This window comes from Enhydra lutris, unplaced genomic scaffold (genome assembly GCF_002288905.1).
Source record: "Enhydra lutris kenyoni isolate GAN:26980312 unplaced genomic scaffold, ASM228890v2 scaffoldscaffold43, whole genome shotgun sequence".
NCBI classification, from domain to species: domain Eukaryota; kingdom Metazoa; phylum Chordata; class Mammalia; order Carnivora; family Mustelidae; genus Enhydra; species Enhydra lutris.
The window spans coordinates 3,958,026-3,976,486 of NW_019154127.1; the positions used below are offsets into that span (position 1 = coordinate 3,958,026).

An 18,461-nucleotide genomic window follows, 5' to 3' on the forward strand; every position below is an offset into this window, starting at 1 on the left:
TCGGACGCATCCCCCAAAAGATCGGATCGCGTTGGGTATCGGGTTAGTTCGTCTGCGGAACCCCCCGGCCCACCCCATCCCCCAGCCTGGCTCTGTGGTCACCGTATTTTTTTATAGAAATCTGACGACGCTCCGTCTCTGTCCCTCTATCTTAACCGCATTCTATTCTGCCCTCGGTACTTCCCCTGCAAGCCCGCCCTTCTCCTCCCCCTCGCCTCTCACACCCCTTCCGCGGGTTGGTCCTCCAGTCCCTCCCCAAGAATCTCCCGGCCGCCGACGCCCATTGGCTGTGCTCGGGGAGGAGGCGTGTGCGGGCCCGGCGAGTTTCATTGAGCGGAATTAGCCCGGATGACATCAGCTTCCCAGCCCCCCGGGCGGGCCCGCTCATTGGCGCGGCTGCCCCTCCAGGACCCGCACATTGTTCCCCGCCCCCGCCTCGGCCACCGCCGCCACGGTCGCCGCCGCCACCGGGCTATAAAAACGGGCCGAGCCCCGAAAGGTGCGGATGCTTATTATAGACCAACGCGACCTCAGCGCCCGGAGTCCGCTTCTCCGCTGCGACTTTGGGGAACGAACTCCTCTCATTGCATCCACAGTAAGTGTCCCCGCCCCCCAGCAGCCCCAGCCAATATCCTAGGGACAGACGCCCCTCAACTCGCCTGCGACCCAGGAAGCTCCGTTGGAGAGGGCCCGTTGGATCCGTTGGATCCCGCCCCTGCCCGCCAGTTCTCCCGAGTGGCTTCGCTGCTCTGACTCTCCCCACACTCATCGCAGCATCCCCTTCGCCCAAATGCGAGAAGTCGGGGCGACCACAGTTCCTTATGGCCAAGTCCCGGTCAGCGGGCAAGCTCCCCGCGGCCCCCCGGACGCCCCCCTGCCCGCGGCCCCCCGGACGCCCCCCATGTTATCAAGGCTCGCGGGCGCTGTGTGCCTGTGTATGTTTGTTGCGCGGTGTCGATGGAGATAAAGTCCATGCGTTTGAGAAACCAAATAAATACTTTCTCCATTTAGATCTCCACCATCCCAAAGAAAAAATATCCTCGCTTGCCATTTCAGCCCTGGGGATTCAGCCTCCCTGTTCCTAATTGAAGGCATAAAGCCTCCAGAATGCCCCCCTCACTGAGGGGCATCCAGTGCTCCCTGGAATAAAACAACCTGTGGATGAGAGCAGAGGATGGGGTGGCAGGGAGAGGGGATTACTTCGCGCGCACCTGTGTGCCGCTGGAAGCAAGGCCAGACACCGCGATGTGGACACGGAGCGATCGGTCACCTGCGCCCGGACCGCGCTCTGCGGTGCAGGCGGGAGCAGCTTCTCGCTCTTTCTGAGTGCCTCACGCTCGGTTTCCATCTCTCTCTCTCTCTCTCTCTCTCTTTCCTGTTTCTTCTCCCCTTCGCAGGAGGCGTGCTTAAAGCTCCGAGGGCCGGGGAAGGGAGGGCGGACCCTGCGAAAGCTGCGACTACCTTTCAGGGCCATGGACTCGGACGCCAGCCTGGTGTCCAGTCGCCCGTCGTCGCCAGAGCCCGATGACCTTTTTCTGCCGGCCCGGAGCAAAGGCAGCGGAGGCAGCGGCTTCACGGGCGGCACAGTGTCCTCGTCCACGCCGAGCGACTGCCCGCCGGAGCTGAGCGCAGAGCTGCGCGGCGCCATGGGCGCGGCGGGCGCGCACCCCGGGGACAAGCTGGGCGGCGGCGGCTTCAAGTCATCCTCGTCCAGCACTTCGTCGTCCACTTCCTCAGCGGCCGCGTCGTCCACCAAGAAGGACAAGAAGCAGATGACAGAGCCCGAGCTGCAGCAGCTACGCCTCAAGATCAACAGCCGCGAGCGCAAGCGCATGCACGACCTCAACATCGCCATGGACGGGCTGCGCGAGGTCATGCCTTACGCGCACGGCCCGTCGGTGCGCAAGCTCTCCAAGATCGCCACGCTGTTGCTGGCGCGCAACTACATCCTCATGCTCACCAACTCGCTGGAGGAGATGAAGCGACTGGTGAGCGAGATCTACGGCGGCCACCACGCCGGCTTCCACCCGTCCGCCTGCGGTGGTCTGGCGCACTCTGCGCCCCTGCCCGCCGCCACTGCGCACCCCGCGGCCGCCGCGCACGCAGCACACCACCCCGCAGTTCACCACCCCATCCTGCCTCCCGCCGCGGCCGCCGCCGCCGCCGCCGCCGCCGCGGCCGCCGTGTCCAGTGCCTCCCTGCCTGGCTCCGGCCTGTCGTCGGTCGGCTCCATCCGGCCCCCGCACGGCCTGCTCAAGTCCCCGGCGGCGGCGGCGGCGGCCCCGCTGGGGGGCGGGGGCGGCGGCAGCGGGGGCAGCGGCGGCTTCCAGCACTGGGGCGGCATGCCCTGTCCCTGCAGCATGTGCCAGGTGCCGCCGCCGCATCACCACGTGTCGGCCATGGGCGCCGGCAGCCTGCCGCGCCTCACCTCCGACGCCAAGTGAGCGGGCCGGCGCCGGCGCGATCTGGCGAGCGGAGGGACCCGGAGGCTGCGGGAGAGCAAGGACTGGCGGGCGCCGGGGGCCCGGGAGCTCAGCTCGGAGGAGCGCGGGACCTTGGGCTGGGGCTGGGGCTGGGGGTGGGGGTAGGGGCAATGGGGAGGACACCCGCGCTGGGGAACCGAAGCAACGTGGTGGGGAGGGGGGCGCACCGAACAGTGGGGAGGGAGAGGGGCGTTCTTTCTGGGACCTGGCTCAGCCCCCCCTCTCTGGCTTTAAGCAGCGCTGCTCCGATAGACAGCGTTTTATAAGAAGGCACTGCTAGGTGCACCCGTCCCTCGACACCCCGACCCACCCACCCATTCCCAAGAAAGTGTGGATTCTTAAAACGGCGGTTTCCTCGTGAACAGGGCCTCAACTCGGCCCGGGCAGCACTGCGTTACGCGGGGGATCGCGGGGAGCGAGGACGGCGTGGGCGACGGCCTCGCCTTCCTCCTTTCTCGGCGGGTGGAGACTGGGGGGAAGCTGAGCTCCACCAGCGGCGGTCGGGCCTCGGCCTCCAGGGTCGTCGCTGGCCCAGGGCCAAGGGCTACGAGTTAGCTGGAAGCTGGCGTTCGGTACCAGAAGCACTTAGGGTCGCGTCCAATCTGGGTAAAGCCACACTGGTCCGAGAACTATTGCCGGTCCTCCCTGTCACTCCTATTGATTTGGGGGTTTGTGGTTTTCTAATAAATCTTTCTCTGTTCCCTTTTCAACAGTGCGAGCAAGCTTTATAGAAAGTCAGAATAGAACCACTTGTGGAATGGAATAATCTAAAACTGTCGACTCTGGGAGCGGGTTTTGTTTGTTTTTTGTTTTGGGGTTTTTTTGTTTTTGTTTTTGTTTTTGTTTTTTAGTTATTTTAAAATAGACTCTCCCCCCTTCCAGTTCTTTCCGTCACTAAGCACAAAGTGATTTGGTTTATTACCCGATGGGCGGCAGTCATTCTGATACCTGAGGGTTTGACAGAACTCAAAGGTATGCGCTGTGAATACAGTCTGGGTTATTTGGGACTTATGTTGGCTTGTGTAATTCTTTCTTTCTTGGGTGTGTAAATATAGGATCAATAATGAGGTAAGTGCGTGCTGCTAAGCTGTTTGCTCACGTGACTGCCAGCCCCTCCGGAGTCAAAGCCGGGTTCCCCCTCTATTGTTTTTTTCTTTGTTTGTTTCTGGTTTTTGTATTGTTTTGTTTTGTTTTGTTTTTTGCCACCTTTAACACAAATTACAAACTTTTCCACGTGCCTCCTGCGTCCTTGCAAACCGGCTCGGCGCGCCCAGCGTCACAGTCTGGGCTTCACAGCGCCTGCCACGTAACATCCTTCCTCTGACCGCTGTCCCTTGCAGAGAGTGTATCATCTGTTTTATTTTTGTAAAAAGAAAAAAAAAGTGCTAAATAATATTTATTACTTGTTTGGTTGCAAAAACGAAATAAATGGTCGAGTGTTGAGATTTTAAATAAAATGTAAAGTAAGTCGGGTGTTTTCTAACCGTTGGGGAGGGGGGCGGCCCAGCGAAGGGAGTGCAGGACTCTCCCGCGGAGCCGGGGCTGGGGAGCGTTCCGTTGGTTTCAAGCCCGGAGAAAGATGAGGGACGTGTTTGTTCTCCGTCGACCTCCCACCTCAACGAACACACGCTCTCTTTAAAACGTGTTCTGGGCATCTCTTCGGGGTGTTTCTCACAACTCTCTTGTTACTTTGATTTTCTGACGCCTAATCCGGAACTCGTTTTCCCTTCGGTTGAGGACGGAGTTAGTTGAAAGTGAAAATTTCTCTCCCCGCGCACGGAATTTGGGGCCAAGGGGGCGAGGACCACTCTTTCCGCTGGGGGTCACGCAGCTCAGGCCTTCACTTCTACCGGGATTTTTTTTTCCCCCTTTGGGCTCAAAGGCAGCCACCCACTCCCATCCAGTTCGGGTGACATCCTTAGGCTTCAGCTGCGGACCAGCCACTTGGAGCCCGCGGCCCGCCTCGCTGGTGCGCTTCGGGCAGAGCGCAGCGGGACTGTCGGGCGCGGGATCTGCTAACACGACCCTCCCCGGGGCGCCCACCCCGGTTGAACTTCAAAGTGTTAGGTGCTGGGAACTGCCATCCTGGAGGGACACTCTCCTAAACTACGCTCCCACCTCCGTGCCCCACCCTTCCCTGGTCCATCTCTCTTCTGGAGGTCACTGGGCTCCTCGCAATCCAAAACTGCAATGCACATTTAGGACTTGGATAAAATAATAATAATAATCAATAAAGAGATTCCGGGTAAAAAATAGAAAAGCTTCAGCCTTTCTGGTCAAGGAGGACAAACCATGTTGCAGTCTCTGGGCCTGCAGGGCTTAAAGGAGAACGAGCTCCCTTGAAAACTGTGACTGGCGCAGTTTTCAAGTTCCCCAGCCCTGATGGCTCTCTTTGATGGCTGAGGGTGGCTCCCTCCCCTAACTCAGGGACAGGTGCTTCTGGGTGCCCAGCAGGCGTGTGAAGCTGGGGGCCACAACAGCAGGTGGCTGGAGGTCGGGTGCAGTAGGCCTCCTTTCTGCTCTGCTTTTTACCAAAGGCCAGAGCTGGAGGAGGCAGAACTTCTGGGGAAGAGGAAGCAAGGGCACAGGGACCTGGGGCTCCCCACACGACTCCAAGAAGAGGGTAGGGCAGAATCTACTAGCTTTTATTTCGAAATCTTATTTGAAACGAAATCTGTTAAGAATTCAAAACTTGGTTGGGTTCCAGCGGCAGGCACCTACAGAAGACTGGCAGAGGCTGGAACTTGGGGTGGGAGCTTAGAACCCAGGGAACGGGGTTGGGGCTCCGTTGCAGTAGCAGCTTCCTTCACCCACTGTTAGCCTAGGCGGTGTGCACACAGGCTCTGAGTGTGCATGGTATATGCAGAGAGGGGGCATAAAAGGAAAGGAAAGAAATCAAGTCTGCCCCTCCCTACCCCCTCACACCCAAGCTCTCTGCCAGAGTCTAGCTGTGGCCAGGCTAGAGCTGGGCCTCTTAAGAAGGAGGAGCTGGATCCAGCCAGGATCCCAGCCCTTCCCAGAGTCCCGCGTCTAAACTGCGCACCCACCCCGGGATCTCGGACACCATGCGTGAGAATGGAGCATCCATGGCTCTCTCGGAGTCTCACACAGACACAGGGGAGCTTACGTACCAGGCAGGTGGCTCCTCTCGGGAGGGTGGCCCTGGACTGGCGGGGCCCCACGTGGGGGACTCAGGACTGCCACTGGGCTTCAGAGTAGAGCGGGAGAAGATGTCACACAGACTCTCAGACTTCCCAGGGTCCTTGATTGGGGGTGGCCCCCCAATAAGACAGAGGGAAAAGGAAAAGGAAAAGGAGGTAGAGTACCAGTCCAGGCCTGGCCCGGTCTGCAGGTCTGGGAGAACTAGTCCAGAGGTTTTCTCCTACACTGAGCTATAGCTCATCTTCCCCAACTGCTACATGGCCCCCCGGTATCCTGGGTCTCAGCCGCAGAGCCAGGGACTTCTGCCACAAGACCCCAAGGTCTCCAAGATTCTCCCCAACCCCCGTCCGTCCCCTCCAAGAGCTCAGCTTGAAGTTAAAGGGGAAAGCTTCCTCCAGAGCCTCTATGCTCCAGGGCCTTGTCCTCCGTCCTCTCTCCCTTACTGGTCAGGAGTCACAGAGAAATGATGACTGGACACAGGAAGAACTCATTGGGTGCTGCCCCATGCTTCTGGCACCCATAGAGTTGAAATTCCACGTTTCTGGGACAGTGAGCCCAAGGACCAAGCAAAACCTCGGACCTAATGTTCATCTCAGTCTGAGATGCAAGGCGTCACTCCGGATCGGGATGGCTATAGGAAGACCTAAGGAACGGGGACACCCATGACAGTCTAGGGTGGGGACAGCCCTGCATGTAGGACCTGTCTTCATTCCCAGACTGGAACCAATGAAGAACTCTGAGGCCAGTGCATTTGGATTTTAAAGCCCCCTGGACACTCTAGGTGCTGGAGAATTATCTGTCTGCTTCCCTTTAAGGCAGAATGGACCTAACAATTGGCCTAAAGTCCCTCTATTAAATAAACACCTTCATGCCCCCTAGAAGTTCATCTAAGACAAAGGATCCTCTGTATAAGCCCCATGTCTTATTTTAAGTCCCTTTTTCACCGCAGACTTTGGGCCAAGTTCCCAGTCTCCCCACACAGGTGCCTCACAGTACCAGGAGGGATTATAGGGGGGGGGGTCTTTGACAGGGACCCTACACCAAGGGTCTTAAGACCCTTGGCTGGTGACAGGTGCCCTCAGTCATTGTCTCTGAAAACCCATAAGGGAGGCCAGAATCAGGCTGGATGGTTCTTAGGATAAGTGGTTGCTGCATTGAATCCACCCCGGCTGGGGAGAAGAACCTTCCTAACAGCTAGAGACAGCATCCCTCTCCTTAGTTTGGAGGCTGGAGCAGCCCATAGGCTAAATCCCTGGGGCTCCCTGCCAGAGTGTGAGGGGCCACTCCAGGCAGGACTGAGATGAGGACCTAAGGGGACAGGGATGTGGGGAGCCAGAGCTCTGTGGATTCCTGGAGCTCACTTCCCTCTTCCCCATCTCTCTCTTCAGGGGCAGCGTCACTGCTATAGGCCTGCGAGGTTGGCCCAGGTTATGGGAGGACAGGGGCTCTGCAATGAGGAGCCTATGCAGCTGATCTGGGAGCAAGGAGGCAGCGGGGAGGCATCCCTGGGGAGTTGAGGATACTAATAATAGGCTGAGGAGGCTGGAAGAGGAGGTGCCAACAGGTATTCTAGGCTCCTCGGTATAGAGAGTGGTGGGGGAGAGCTTTAGTGTGTTGATTCATTCACTTCTCACCTTAGCCCTTTGAGGATGGCGCTGTTATTATTACATTTTACAGGCGAGGACACTGAGGCACCGAGAGGGTGAGTGAATGGCCCAGGGGCATAGCTGGTAAATGCAGGTGGCAAAGTTGTAATTCGAGAGTCGCTACAAAACCCACCTCTAGGATGTCGTCCCACCCGTACCCTGGGCCTCCTCTCAGCATCTCCCCCGCCCCCCCTCTTTCCGCATCGATGTCCCAGACTGTCTCAGCGCCCCCTGGAAAATCCTCCAAGCACCTCCCCGCCCCTCTCCCCGCCCCAGCCCCCTTAGGTGACGCTCCTCGTGCTCCCTCTTTATGCCTGGACCCATCTGTCCCCGATGCCCCCATCTGGGCGGCGGACGATGCCGAAAGGCTTTGTAATTAGCGACCTTGGGTGGGCACGCGGCGCGGCGCCCGGGCTGGCGGAAGGAGGGCCACAGCAGGTGAGCTCAGGAGGCCCCTATATTGGGGCGGTCGGCGGCGCCCACAGTGACTGTGCTTCGTGCCCAGACAGCTGCCGCAGCCCTGGCCCTGTTGTGCGGTCCACAGCCGGTGCGGTTATTCGGAAAGGAGTCTCAAACTGAAATGCCGGCAGGGGCCAGGCGGACAGCTGCGCGGTCCAGCTCCAGGACGACCCAGGGAAGCGGCAGGCGCCGCGGGGAGCTGGAGGTGCCCGCCCTCCTCCCGGGGGACTTCGGGCCCCACTTCCCCCGCACGCCGCGGGCCCTAGAGACAAGCAAGTGGGCCGAATTGGCCCGCGGGCTCCCCGTTTGTAACCCCTGGACAGCCCAGCTGGGCGCTGGCTTTGCCTGGAGGCGTCTTTACTGGGGGGTGGTCGGGCGGCCACATCGCGGCTGGGCGACCTCGCGCGGAACCGTGCGCCCGCGGACCCTCTGCCCTTGCTTCCCCGATCTCGCGTAAGCAAAATGGGTAGGCGCGGCCGGGCGGCTCGGTCCCCGCGGGGCGCTCACACCTACCACCCCCACCGCCCCGGCCCCGCAGGCCCGCCCCGCCCTCCGGCTGCCCCAGCGGGGCCCACACCGGTCTGGTTCGAAGTAACTGCTTTGGGCCGCCTGCGGCTTTTGTTTGGGAGCTTTTCCTCCCACGCGGCCGCACCGCCTCCAAGTCCACTGGTTGTGGGAAGAGTTGGGGTCCCCGGAGAGCGACATACGCAGATCCCGCCCGAGGCTCCTCAGTTCGCGTGGGGGGCAGGCAGCGTCTCGAGGGAAGCTCGCGGGCCCACCCACACCTGCGGGGTGCACGTGCACGTACCGGTGTTGGTGCTCGGAGTCCGCACGCACCCGCAGGGTCATGCACGCGAGTTCGCTCACACCCGGCCTCGAAGAGCCGCGAGCCTGGAGCTCTGTAGCCCTGGTCTCAGGGGCTGGAAGCCCTGGGCCCCTGCCGAGCTCTGGATGCCGGGTGAACCGATTTTTGGGCTTGAGGTAGCTCTGTTTACCTCTTCCCTCCTCCGCAGACCTGTCTGTCCCTGCCCAGGTGCCTGTAGGTCCCCTAGAACCGGGCCGCCTCCCTTCCCTCCAAGCCCAGCCAGGCCCTAGTCCTGGAGCCCAGGATAAGGGCCAAGCAGAAATCCGCCAAGGGGCCACAAGCAGGACCTTGTGCAATTCACTCACCCTCAAATCTTGGCAGTGAAAGCAGACTTCTAGATCAGGGCTGGAGTGGCCTCTTGGAAGCCCTGGGAGTGCTTTCTGAGCCGGTTACCTCTTCCAGAGAAAGAATGGAGTGAGGTTGTGTGATCACCAGAGCTCCCAGGCAGATCAGGGTCTAACTGATACCAGAGCCCTCTGGGTCCCGTGGTCCACCGCTGTGGGACCCTGTGGGTCCACCCTCTGGCCCACAGGGACTATCATGGGTGAAAACAACTCCTTTTGGTGTTCTGTGTGTGTGCGGATGGAATTTATAGCCTCTGCTTCAGTGGCGTCTAGACAATTCTGGAAATGTCTACCATCCTTGATTGTGAGGCTCCCCCAGTGGTAGAAACTAGTTCAGAGGCCTTTGTATCTAAATGTGCCTCCTGAGAGTGCCTGGGTGGCTCAGTCCTTAAGTATCTGCCTTTGGCTCACTGTCAGGATCCCAGAGTCCTGGGATCAAGCCCCACATTAGGCTCCCTGCTCAATGGGAAGCCTGCTTCTCCCTCTCCCACTCCCTCATTCTTGTTCCTTCTCTCTCTCTCTCTCTCTCTCTCTGTCAGATAAATAAGTAAATTCTTTTAAAAAAATAAATAAATGTGCCTCCTAGGTGTGAGTCTCTGAACAGTGAGAGTCAATGGAGGAGGAAAGGAAGGAGGAAGTTTCTGGAGGGTGGGGACTGAGACAGGAGTGTAAGTCCCCTGGGAATCATGCACTGATGGGGGACATGGAGACGTAAAGATGGATGCGCATCTTTGTTTTTACCCAGGACATTTGTGGTCAGACTTAGACCTCAACACCATAGTGAACCAGGTTACGAGATGCCCCCCACCCCTACCCCAGCCTCTGCTTCTTCTTATGGAAGAAGAATAATGAATAATAGTCCCTTTTTGTCGCCTTCTGCCTGGCCCTGGCTGTGAATGGAAGCCCTGGGCCCTGGGGGCCTGGCCAGGGTGTGGCCTGCTGCCAGATCTGGACCCTCAAATGTGAGCTTGGGCCCCCAAGAAGCAGCCATGAGTATGTAGGTCCCGGCAGGATGGGTTGAGCACCATGGATGCTCATAATAATGGGGTATGTGGTTGAATAATGGGGTATGTGGTAGTATGCTACCTTGGCCAGGATGCACTGGCTGTGTGACCTTGAACATGAAGGAGATGTAGACTTGATGCTAGTACTGTGTTCAAAGGGCATAGGCTTGAAAGGGACAACCTGGGCCAGGACCAGGCACACGGGCATGCCCAGGGAGGCGGACATGTGCCTGGCTGCTGGGGTGTCATCTAATTGAACCTTCTGGAAGGTCTTCAGAGCTAAGATCCCTGTTGGTCTTGGTCACATGACCCGCCCTACAGCATGGGGAGAGGGGTAGCTCTGTATGCTTCAGGAGCCCAGGAGAGGCCTAAAGGACCTCTGAGATCTACACACAGAGTCTGGTTCTTAAACCCCTCAGGGCAAGGCAGGGCCGCCTTCTCACTTTCACATGCCCCAGCGGGGCACAGTTGGTCCTCACTGAATAGTCTTTGCATTACATTGTGGAGAAGGACCTACACTCCTCAGAGAAAGCAGAATCAGGTTCTTTTAAGGCCAGAAGCCAGGATCAGAGAGGAATTAATTGAAGGACAGTTTGCCTGTGAAGCCGAGGGCCCGCAGTCTGTCCCTTCCCTCCTCTCCCTCAGAGCCAGGCCTGCTGGTCCCTCTGTCTGTACCCATCTGGTGGGGGGTTGAGGGCACGGGTCAGCTGGAAGGCTGAGGATGCTTCCTGTTCTAGAATCCCAGCCAGGGGCCACAGGGAGAACAGTGGTGGGGCCTCGTGGGAGTTGGGCTGGGGGTTCCCCATCACTCCCAACTCTGAACTCACTCAGCTGTTCAGACCAGTGTAGCTAATGAAGACACTGGGTGCTGGTAGCTCAGCCGGGGGGAAAGAAATGACTTAGAGCAGCCCAGGCTCCAGCAAAGACCTGCAGCAAAGACACAGAACCAGAGGCTGCTCAAACAACATCCCTTGGACACCTTGGACAGCCCCCCTCAGTCTGGGGTCTGACACTCTCTCTGCACCCCACTTCCTACATGCCCCACCCCCAACCCAGGCAGGATCAGGGCTCTGGCCCCACCGGCCCTCCAGCAGATCTGTTCATCCTCCCTCCCCCAGTGCGGTGTTTAACCCATCAGTTTCCCCTCCCACCCACCCCTTCCACCTTTTTCTGTTTGTTTTCATGGAGGTGAAACCCATACACATAAAATTCACCATTTGAAAGTGAGCCATTCAGTGGCATTCACAGGGTAGAGCAGCCACACCCCGATCTAGTTCCAGAACATTTTTATCACACCAAAGTAAAACCCGCCCCCATCACGTGGTCCCTAGGCTCCCTGCCCCACCCCGCCCCAAACAACCACGAATCTCTCTGCCTCTGTCTCTACGGATTGGCCTATTCTGGATACTTCAGATACGTGGACTCATACACTCTGTCACCTTTTGTGTCTGGGTTCTCCCCCTAGCATGTTTTTGAGGTCTGTCTATGCTGTGGCACCTGTCAGTTCTCCATTCCTTTTTAAGGCTGAGTGCTATCCCTCTGTATGTCTATATCACATTTTGCATCCATTCATCTGTTCATAGTTTCATTCAGTTCCGAGTAACACCTCAGGTCCCTGCTGCAAGATATCCTGGTGAAAAGAGGTCTGGCCTAGTTTAATAAGCCAGGTCTCTAGCTGAGGGTAAGGGGATTGACTTAAGGCAAGGGGATTGACCTCTCTGGGCCCCAATCTACTCATCTGTAAAGTGAGAAGTTTGTCAAGGGTCATTTCAGGTTACAATCACTGTGACTTTTTGCCCCCCGGCACTCATAGAAAGGATCCCAATGCCTTTTCTGCCAGCCACAACCCTGTGTCAAGGAAGGACCCCATTACAACAGGCCCTGGGTCTTGCACAGTGCCCCCTACAGTGGATGGACTCCCCCCATCTGTACCTTTGGGTCTTAAAGACTCCAAATCTTAGTGAGAAGCATGGCTGAGATGAGTAATGTTTTGACTTACTCCCTTCTTGAGTATCCAGCCAGACGCTAAGCAATTGTGATTTAGTGATGAAATGGCCAACTTATTTGTCACACATACAGGTTCTCATTATGCATGGTTAAGAAGTGGATGTTAGGGTTGGGTGAGCCTGGTGGTGGGTATTATGGAGGGCACGTATTGCATGGAGCACTGAGTGTCCTGCATAAACATTGTATTTTAGAACACCGAAAAGAAATAAAATAAAATAAAATAAAATAAAATAAAATGAAGTAGACATTTAGCTCAGTCAAAAGGATTTGACATTGGATGAGTGTGCAAACTGATAGCCTGACTCTGTTTTCTTGATCTTTCATTCCACGCACATTTACCATCTTGCTACCCCATCCCTTACTTTGGGCAGGTTGGCAACATACAGACAGAAAAACGGATTTAAGAAATATGCCCATTCTTAGTATGTAAGAGCTTTAAGACCTACCTGATTGGAGGGGATAGTCAGCTGATCCTGTCCAAGTGGAATTGAACTTGGTGGGGGTGGAGGGGGGAGATTTAATGTAGGGAAGGTGGCATTATCTCAAGGATGTTTTATATTTCTTTTTGTCATATGGAAGCTCAGTAAATTGAGATAATAGTTTCACCCCTTCCTTTTCAATACTCCAGCCTTAGGTTGGCATTTCCAATCCCCTTACTCTGCTCATTTTCCTTTCCCCCCATACTATATTTTTTATTTATTAAGTTCATGGTTTATTCTCTGCCTCTGTCAGTGGAATAGAAACCCCATGAGGCAGAAATCTTTGTTCTTCCTGATCCCTGAAGTAGAACACTGCCCAGCACATAGAAAGTACTCAGTAAATATTTGGTGGAATGGAATGAAAGCATACAGATGACTTTTGCCACCAAGCCCTTCCCTAACTAGAAAAGAAGAGACATGAAGCTTCCCTGGGCTTCCCAAAGAAGAAGACACTAGCAAAATCTGATCCTGTCAAAGTGAATTGTCGAACTCTGTTTGCCTTCCCCAAAATGCTGTTCTAAAAACAGCCGCGTCTGGGAGGCTGATCTTATACTGGTCCTGGGCTGGGCTTCAAAGAAGGGATTTTCTGAAATAATGTATCAGTGAGGATCAACACATTTACTCAAGCTGTAACATTCTGCAGACCTACTAAAACTGCAACATTCTCTGCTGCTTCCTTAAGATCTTTGGGTTCGTTTCTGATCACAAGTAGCATCCAGACCTTGAGGCTTAACACTGACCCTGAAAATTAAATAGATTCATAGTTGGACAATTTGTTCTAATCCTTTAGGAGGTAAAAACCTTGGACTTAAAAAAAGGAGAAAAAAAAAAGACCCATAATCAACTTGCTGAATCTTTCCTAAGGGAGCCTATCTAAGAGAGGAAAAGTATTTCCCGGGAAATTAGCTGCTCCCACAAACCATCCCCATCGCTGTCACAAGTAGAATGAGAACATGTCGGGGGTGGGGGGGGGGAGGAGGGTGGCTGCAACTTTTCAAATTAGACAGCCAGCGGAAACCTTAACATTAAATATCCCAAGAGGGGGAGAAAAACCTCAGTGGTTGTATTTATCCCGAATGCAAAACTGTCCCCTTTGTTGAGGTCGGCTGAGCTAACTCAGCAAGGAGAACAATGTCGAGTCTGCTGGCGAGCCATGTGCTAATGTGCTCATGCATTACAGGCCGCAACAGATGGCTGTGAGAACACTGGGCCGCGCCTGCCTGGGTCGGGACGCAGAGCCCAGTGCTTCCCAGTTCGGCCCAGTTATCAAAACACTGCTTCTCTATGGAGAGAGGATGGCTGTCCAGGGGGAGGCGGGCCCTGCCCTTCCTGCACGCAGTGGGCCTGATGTGGGAGCAAAGGTGTAAAGGGATAATTATTGGGGGTTTGGTTGTTTGTACCACGCCATGGGATTGAAAAAGGGATTTTCATGCAGTTGAAGTTGGAAACGGGGGAGATACAAGTTATATGGGCCCAGCGTGTTAGCTTGTGCACCTCGCTCACGCTTTTAATCTTTTCATTTTAAAGTTCCCTCCCCTCCCCTCTGAGGGTCTGTCCTCTGGCTTTCCCCACATCCCAGTGAATCACTGCAGAGAGAAAAGTAGCCCCGCCCCCACAGCAAAACAAAACACAAAGAAAACAAAACCCAGCTTTTTGCCAGGCTCCGGAGCAATTCCTCTGGAAACACACAGCTAAGTGGAAGGCACCTGGTCTACTCTAATGTCCATCCCTGCTTCTCTGCCAGTGAGAAGAAGACCCCCCCCCCAGGAACTACCCCCTTTGCGCTTCCCACGGGCTCCTTGAAGCAAAGGTCCGGCCAGGTTGGGCTGGGCCAGCAGCTTGGGTCCCGGGAGAGGGGCCAGGAGTGTCGGTAGCTGTCTTCACGTTCCCCCACCTACAGAGCTGTCCAGGCCACCCTGCCACCTCCGCTTGCTCCTGCCCCCAGAGCTGGGCACTGGGACTCACTTGGAACAAGGACTCCTGAGACGACAGTAGGACAGGGCGGGAAGTAGCTTAGAGATGTCACCCCAGACCCACACAGAGGCCCAGAGGCGGAGGGAGCTGGAGAGCCACAAACCTCTCTGCTCTGACTCTGAGACCCATGAGGAGGAGGCAGGAGGCGGTGTATCCACCCTCCCCGCCCCCCACCCCCACCGGGGCAATTTGGTCCTCAAAATCCAAGTAAGTTTCATGGAGTTCAAGGGGAGCCCTGGGAAGCTGGCATCTATCCCACCGGCTCCCCAGCAGCTGTGTGTGCAGCTCAGCATTCCTCCTGTTAATGCCATTGTCGGGGTCATTGTGATGTCTCCAGAAAGCCCTGTACAATGTCCATTGCCTGGGAGGGAATAGCAGCAAGCTGTTAGCATTAGCGCAGGGCAGTCTCTAAGGTATCACTGATAGTGCCAAGGGAGATCCTGAGAGCCTTGAACAAGTGAATTCTACCTGGAAGGGTGTGGGGGAGGTCAGGGAAAAAAGGAACAGGAAGCCACCAGTGCCAGTGCCATTGGGTCAGAAGGAGGCTTTGGGGAGTGGCATTAAAGTGAGTATTACTTAAGATATGGGTGAGGAATAGCAGGCTGAAATCTATTTTCTAAAGAAAAGGGAATGAATTTCCACATGAGTGGTGAGGAAAAGACAAATTTGAATTTTAAAAATGTAGATTTGGGGGCACTGGGTGGCTCAGTCAGTTAAGCATCTGCCTTCGGTTTAGGTCATGATCTCAGGGTCCTGGAATCGAGCCCTGCATCTGGCTCTCTGCTCAGTGGAGAGCCTGCTTCTCCCTCTCCCTCTGCCTGCCACTCTGCCCTGCTCATGCTCGCCCTCTCTCTCTCTGTCAAACAAAGAAATAAAATCCTTAAAAAAGTTTTTTAAATAAAAATTCAAAAATGTAGATTTCGATAGCCCTTGTGGGTCTGTAGGACCTTTTCCCATTTTACATTCATTACCTCACTTAAAATGCACATTTTCCACTTCACAGGTGTGTTTTCGGGCTTTGTGTGCTCACACAATGTTCAGGGACAGAGCCCAGAGGTCTGCGACTCTCCTCACCCCATGAGGGGGACTGGACAAGCTGCCATCTCCACAGAGCCATTCATTTACAAACTAATATGTTACAAGGAACCTTGTTCATGCCCAGCCTTTGAGAAGCTGCCCCCCCCAAAACTTGGCACCTTCTTTACCCCCCTAGAGGAGCGGTGCAGACTCAGCCAAACTCCAAAGCCACAGCCTATTTGGAGTTTGTTACAGGACACATCTTTTTCTTTCAGCTTACCACATGGCCTGTCACCCACTGAAAGGAGCCCAGCCCTGAGACACACCTTTGCTTCTGGTATGTTAGAAAGGAAAAGAAAAAGAAATGCAGAACCCATGTCAGACACACAGAATCCAGTGGGATCCAATCTCCCCAAACCCAAGATGGTGGAAGCTAGGTGCAGACCCTGAATTATGATGACCGGATGTGCCACGCACCCCGAAATTTCTATTTGCTTGACACTGATGACCTAGAACATTTCTAGTGCTGCCTAATTTAAAAAAAAAAATTTTAAGATTTTATTTATTTATTTGACGGAGATCACAAGTAGGCAGAGAGGCAGGTGGTAGGGGCTGTGTGGAAGCAGGCTCCCTGCTGAGCAGAGAGCCTGATGCGGGGCTCGACCCTAGGACCTTGAGATCATGACCTGAGCTGAAGGCAGAGACTTAACCCACTGAGCCACCCAGGTGACCCTAAAAAAAAAATTTTTTTTTAAGTAATGTCTATGCCCAACATGGGGCATGAACTCACAATCCTGAGATCTACCAACTGAGCCAGCCAGGGGTCCCTGCCTGATGAAAATTTAAAATGTGCTTCCCTCTTTCCTGACTCACACTCTGTGTCCCCTACCCCCATTCATCCCTCGTTTTAAATTTATCTTTATAAGTTTTGTTCTGCCTAAAAATTAAATTTCCCATCAGTGATTTCCCTATACTTCTTGAATTTCCAGGTCAGAGCTTTCCTGGTGTATTACATTGGGTTACGTTGGGTTACGTTGCTGGCCCACTGCTCCACTGTGTCCTGTTGGGCAACTTCCTGTCCTGATGGAACATCCATGCAAGCAATAGGAAGGAGCTAGATCCCCAGAGCTCTGTCCAGCAGAACTTTCCGCAATGATGGAAATGTTCTGTAACCATGCTGTCCTGTATGGTAGCTGCCAGCCACATGGGACCATTGAGCACTCGAAATGTGACCAGTGACCAAGGAAATGAATTTTAAATTTTACTTAATTGTATTTAATTTTTATTCATTTTAATTTAAATAGTCACACTGTGGCTAGTGGCTACCATGCTGGAGAACCTAGCTCTAGAAAGAGGCCACAGAATGTTCTAGTAGTCCGGCTTCATCAGGCGCATCAACTCATCATATATCCACCGCCCAGACTAATACAATCTGGCCAGGCCCAGAATGTAGACAGTTTCCTCAAACTCAGAAGTATATATTTTACTCAGCATACCTCAGAAGTGTATCTATACTCAGAAGAATATCTAAAACATTACTTGCGTTGATCTTATCAGCAAGGAAAACCACCATTCAGTGCCAGTCAAGATTATGAAACTCTGGAAGGATCGCAGAGCTGGCAATGTTGACCAATCTGTTACGGACATTCAAGACAGCCATCTGGCATAACCACACTTCATCCTTCACTTCCTCCCAAACCCACCTAATACACCCACAGCTCTGTTGGTTTTCTCCATCCTCTTCATAAAACTCATTTTTTTTTCTCTTTATTTTTAGCCTTCCACCTAAATCACTAGCGTTACCACCTTATGAGTAGTCAAGAAAAGCACATTTCCTTTGTTGATGCCCTTATTAAGTTGCACACATATCTTCCCTCACTCAAATATTTGAAGACTTGAGTTCCAAAGTCTTTGCTTTAGAAGGCATGCCGACCATCAACAAAAACTGTTCCATGATCTTTGATGACCATCTGGATTGTTCTTTAATTTTCCCAAGATATTGCAGATAAATACATTCTTTGTGTAGGGACTTCATACAACCTCAACTGGAAAAGTACTGTTGGGTAATGAAATGGTTGGCTACTCTACTCAGGGTTTCTCAATGTACTGCTGTTACACTTCAGGCTGGATAATTATTTGTCATGGGGGGTTGTCCTGTCCATTGCAGAATGTTTATTAGTATCACCGACCTCTACTCACTAGATACCAGTAGCACCGTACTCCCGGTTGGACAACCAAAAGTGCCTCTAAATGTCCTCTGGGGAACAAAAAATTGCCCCCAGGTGGGAGCCCATGCTCTTCTCCCATTTAACACTCCCATTGTGAGCTCATATGGCAAAGCAGAGGAGGAAAAAGCCACACAAGGCTTTTGATCTGAATGCTTCATGGTGTTAAACCTTTTTCTTCTTTAGGGTTCTCATTAGTGACAGACTTTGCCCCCGAACTATGAGAAAGGTGAAGACTGAAAAATTGACTTTGCTTAGATATCTCTGGCACACTTTCTAGAACCAAGAAAACGTAAGGAACTTGATTTGTTCACTTTCCCACATGGAACTGTTTAAAATTATGAGACAGCCCACAATGATGTGATGCACCAAAGACAGACTGAATTTGGTGAATCTCCAATAAGAAAAGTTCACATTGATTGGGCTCTAACCACATGCTCAGCATCTTTCCGGGAACACTGACTCAAGGACTGTTTTTATGCCTACTTTACTGATGAGGAAGCAGAAGCCCTGAGATCAAATAGTTAGTGAGATGCAGAGGTGGGATTTAGGATCCCAGGCGTATTGGGATGATGCTATTGCCTGCTATATGTGTTCCTGCTAAATTTTCTTTTACATAGAAAATATTGATTTTTAAGTTGACTTTTCACTTTGGGGTGATTTTAGATGCACAGAAAAGCTACCATGATAGTGCAGAGAGCTGCTATGTGCTTGGACATCTTACATTCCCTTGGAGCATTTGGCACAACTAAGAAATTGACATTGCTTTAAAAAAAAAAAAGAAAGAAAAGAAATT

General features: G+C 53.7%; 1 protein-coding gene across 1 annotated transcript; it reads left to right on the forward strand.

Moving 5' to 3' along the window:
* Window positions 1-505: 505 nt before the first annotated feature.
* Window positions 506-2,444, forward strand: LOC111155822 (oligodendrocyte transcription factor 2). The gene is made up of 2 exons (XM_022516239.1): window positions 506-595; window positions 1,398-2,444. The coding sequence occupies exons 1-2, from the start codon at window positions 506-508 to the stop codon at window positions 2,442-2,444; spliced, it is 1,137 nt and encodes a 378-aa protein (XP_022371947.1).
* Window positions 2,445-18,461: the final 16,017 nt, after the last annotated feature.

Bases quoted from the DNA above. Each gene is read 5' to 3' on its own strand.
- LOC111155822 (XM_022516239.1), top strand. From the start codon at position 506: ATGCTTATTATAGACCAACGCGACCTCAGCGCCCGGAGTCCGCTTCTC. The intron at 596-1,397 runs GTAAGTGTCCCC...TCCCCTTCGCAG, and splicing joins CTCCTCTCATTGCATCCACA to GAGGCGTGCTTAAAGCTCCG.